This window comes from Echinops telfairi, unplaced genomic scaffold (genome assembly GCF_000313985.2).
Source record: "Echinops telfairi isolate 266 unplaced genomic scaffold, ASM31398v2 ScPeMD7_7424;HRSCAF=8462, whole genome shotgun sequence".
NCBI classification, from domain to species: domain Eukaryota; kingdom Metazoa; phylum Chordata; class Mammalia; order Afrosoricida; family Tenrecidae; genus Echinops; species Echinops telfairi.
This window is the reverse complement of record NW_022111324.1, coordinates 47,897,346-47,901,555: the sequence shown is the minus strand read 5'-3', so window position 1 is coordinate 47,901,555 and position 4,210 is coordinate 47,897,346. Positions and strand designations below refer to the sequence as shown.

General features: G+C 61.5%; 1 protein-coding gene across 1 annotated transcript in view; it reads right to left on the bottom strand.

The window, feature by feature from the left end:
* Positions 1 to 4,210, bottom strand: part of PPFIA4 (PTPRF interacting protein alpha 4) — a gene marked incomplete at its 3' end in the record, with an annotated part of 64,002 nt that overhangs the window by 42,915 nt on the left and 16,877 nt on the right. The window contains exon 2 of the mRNA XM_045298180.1: positions 2,988 to 3,640. Within this exon, the coding sequence (XP_045154115.1) occupies positions 2,988 to 3,221 (234 nt within the window). The remainder of the gene's footprint in view (positions 1 to 2,987; positions 3,641 to 4,210) is intronic.

Sequence of the window (4,210 nt, the reverse complement as noted above, 5' to 3'; positions counted from 1 at the left end):
GTGGGGAGTGGGGGGCAGCTGACTGAAACTCACAGACCCAGGCCCATCATACCCCCACTCATCTAATTAGACTGCTCCTCACTCCAGATGAGTGGCCCAGACTCTGTGGGCAGCCAAGGTCTGAGCGACTGAACAGAAGCCGCAGCCGCGTGCTGGCCTGGCACTTGCCTCTCATACCACGCACAGACTTGGGAGTCCCACAACAAACACCTCCTATCACTTAGGATCAGTTAAGGGGGCTAAGAGGGCTGTGGAAAGGGTGGGGGACCCAAAGCCTGAAAGTAGCTGACCTTTGACCTGTTCACTGATCACCACCTTGCTGCCCACACCACGGCCAACAAGCTTCATATGCCTGGACGCCTAGGCACACACATATACGCACACATATGCATGCATGCATGCACACCCACGCACCTCTGCACGAGCAGCCCCACACCCACACTTAAACCCAGAGGCAAGACTGAAGGCTACCCCCAGTTCCATTCCATGCCACCACCATCAAAGGACTGGGGCTGTCTCCTTCCCTGCCCTCAAGTTCTCCCCGACCGGGACTCCCCACTGCAGGGTGCCTCCCCACTCAAACTCCCTGCCACCAAGTCCCTGCTGACTCCTAGCTACACCCGAGGGCAGGGGAGGGCTGCCCCCGTGGGTTTCCAAGACAGTCACTCTTCATGGGCGTAGGAAGTTTCCTCTTTCCAGAGGAGCGGCTGGTGGCTTTGAACTGCTGATCGTGAGGTGTAACCACACACCACCGCCACCGGGGCTCCACCTCTAACCCATCTGACACTGTGCTGCCAGAGTCATCTCTCAAAGGCCAACGGTGTTCTCAAAGGTAAGGGCAGACTTTTCCCCTGGCTTTCAAGGGATCACACCCTTCTTTCCAAGCCCCTCCCAGGGCTGCTCTGGGACCCAGTCAATCCAGTCACTTCCCAGCACCAGTGAACCTTCGGAGACCACTCCTCCTCCACTGCCACCTTCCCAGATTCCCTAGCTGTGGGACTCTCTCCCTCCTTGCAAAACTGCCTCACACAGTAGCTGAGAGCCCTAGAATGGGCCCACGGTGCACCCCCAGGAACATAGGTGTGAGCACGCCTACCAGGTGGCAGGTGCTGTGCTAGCTAAGCACTGGGATACAGTAGCCAAGAGTCATGGCCCCTGGCCTCCGGAAGTTTCCAGTGTGGGCAGGTCTGGCATCCGATTTCAGCGCTGCTTTCTCTTAACTGTGTGACCTTGGGAATGGAACTTAGCATCTTGGAACCTCAGGTCTCTAATCTATAAACCAGAGGCACAGCCCCACCTCCAGTACCCCTGTAAGGAGTCAGCCAGCCACTGCACTGGAGCACTTAGCACAAGTCGGTCAAAGGCAGCTATTTTTATCACTGACACTGGGTCGCAACCTTTCTCGGCTTCTCCTCTAGTCGTTTGTGCTCCAGCCTCTACGGGCTCCTGCTCCTTCACTCTTGCCTTGTTTCGAGCCTCCGACTCGTCAATTCCTCACCAGCACCCACTCTCATCCTCGCAGCACAGCAAGAAAGACTCCGTTCCTGAAGCCAGACCTCACCCTGGCTCTCCTCTCCACCCGTCTGGAGCCTTGTGACCCATGGGGCTGCCTCCCTGGCACCAGCAGCCCAGTCCAGCAATGCGTGGTCAGCAGGCGGAGAAAGGCCAGGGCTGTTCGTGCAGTCGCATGCATGCCATGGTCACAGACAGACAGACAGTCCCTTCTTCTCCCTGGGCCTGGCTAGCAGGCTGAGGACACTTTCTTTGACAAGCAGCTGGTCGCCCAGGTCTCTGCTCCCCTGTGCCCCCTCTCAGGAGCCCTGGCGGCGCAGTGGTCAGGAGGTGGGCTGGCAGTTTCAAAGCAGCAGCCGCTCCGCTGAAGAAGCCTTTCTCCTCCCCTCAACAGGCGCAGTCTCAGACCCTCCTGGGCCAGCTCGCCCCTGCCCTAGAGGAGAGCCGAGTCAGCCTCGCCTTGATTGCCCTGGGCCTGTTTCTTTTGGTGTTTACACCCTCAGAGCACCCTTCGTGGTGCCCTGGGGTGTCAACCAAAGGAGAGAGAAGCAGGAGACCTCAGGGAGCCCCACCACCACCCCAGGGTTGCATTCCTCCCCTCCCAACTGCTGACTGGCTGGGCGCCGGCCATGGACTTCACCTTACAGGGCGGACGGTGGTGACCATCACAGATCCACCAAGGTTTGGGTGGACTTAGTGAGGCCAGCCAGGCAGAGTGCTCAGTGCCTGCCTGCCTGCCTGCCACGCAGGAAATAAGTGCGGGCCCTCCTGGCGATGTCAAGTACCTTCCACCAGGACAGTGCTTCAAACCCACCAGCCGCTCCGAGGGAGAAAGATGAGGCTGTGGGTTCCCGTAAAGATTGAGGCCTCTGAAAGCCTGTGTGAGGCTGCTATGTGTCAGAATCGGTCCACTGGCTCTGCGCAGTGGCTATATGATGGCTAAGGAGCCTGGGTGCCAACCATAAGGTCTGCTTCCATAAGGGTTAAAAATCCAGCCCCCTGCCGTCAGGTGGACCCTACAGGGCATAGTAGAGCGCCACCACAGGGTTTCCAAAGCTGAAACCTTTACAGTGGCAGACTGCCGGTGCATTCAAAGCGCTGACTTTCCAACTGGCAGCCAAGCACTTTAACCACGGCGCCACCCGGGTCCCTTCCCGAAAGACTCTTCCTCTTCCCACCACCCCCACCCCCACGGCTCCTCAAAGGGCAGGAGGACCGGGCCTGAGCCTTTTTTCCCAGTCTAGAGTGCCACCTGCTGGTCATCAGAGCTGACTGCAGTTGGCCACTCGGCCCGCATCCCAGGCCATCCATCTCTCCAGGTGAAACAGACCCAGGCTGGGTGGCGGGCAGGGTTAGTGCTGGGCGGTGAAGGCGAGTGCAAGGTCCGCGAACGCCGCGCGTTTACGTGCAAAGGGACGCAGCCGCAGCGGGGTGCCGCCAGGGCCGGGGGAGGGGTCTGCGCGGTCCCGCCTTACCTGGGGGAGGGCGGAGCTCAGATGGCGCTGCAGCTGGTCGCGCTCGTGCAGGGCGTCCTGGAGCCGGCTCTGCGTGGCCGCCAAGCTCTCCTGACTCTCCCGGAGGGACTCCAGCAACTTCTCCCGCTCATCCAGCATGTTCACCATCAGCTGCTCAAAGTTGGCGTCGGCATCGGCGCCGTGGGGGGGGCCCAGAGGGTCCCCCTCGTTGATCGTGGGCATCACCTCACACATAGTTGGGGGTGGGCAGGGCCTTCTCGGTGTCGGAGTGCAGGGGAGAGGGTCACAGGCGTGGCGCCTGCAGTGGGACCCAGTGCGCAGGTCTCAGAGCGGACAGCGCCAGGTGGGTAGACAGGTGGCAGGAGCTTCTCCCACGGCATCAGTTGCTCTTGCTCGGCAAGGGGCCTGGTGCCCCGAAGGCCCTCGTGGAATGCAGCCAAAAGGCCGGGCTGAGCCCCTCAGGGCGGGGGCGGGGGGTCCTGTGTCCCCAGGCAAGTGGGTAGCAGCCAAGCGTGGCCATGACAGGCAGGGATGTCAGGCTGAAAGAGTGCCCTTCTCTTAAACTGCGCGCTGGGGGCTGGCAGGGTTCCAGCCCGGTCTAGCGACACCCATCGTCTCTGGAAGGCAGTGAGTCTCTGGAAGCCTGACGCGGTCTGTGGGAGAAACGACCGGCCGCCGTGAGGAGCAGCCTGCGACGGTGATGGTGACAGCGGGGAGGGTGGGCAGGGAGGCGGGCCCTGCCCCCGCAAGTGGGGGGAGGGAGGTGTCGCGCATGACCGGCTTACTCCCTCCACTCCACCCCAGCAGGGTGCCTTCCTTAGTTCCGGTCCTGCAGACCCTGGTCCTCCCCCCAGCTGTCAGGAGTGCAGCCGCAGTGGTCCCCCCACCCACGTGGCCCGCTGGCCAAATATAGAAATGATTCAGTCAGCGCTGGGGCGCAGCCAGCAGGCTGCCCAGAGTCCTCCATAGACCTGGGGGAGGAGGGGTGGGAGGGGCGGACAGGGGGTCTCTAGCTCCTCTCCCAACTCAGGCCTCCAAGGTTGGCCTCCTGAGCACGCAGGAAACAGTAATCCCGGCCCTGCACACTGGCTTATGAGAGGGGTGAATGGGCACCCACGGGGCAGGCAGAGAGCCCTGCCCACCACGGGGGACCCGTTGCTCCTGGAGGAGAGCGCTGGCTGCCTCTATCCTGTGTCTGACCCCCGCCATGGAGTAGCACAGCG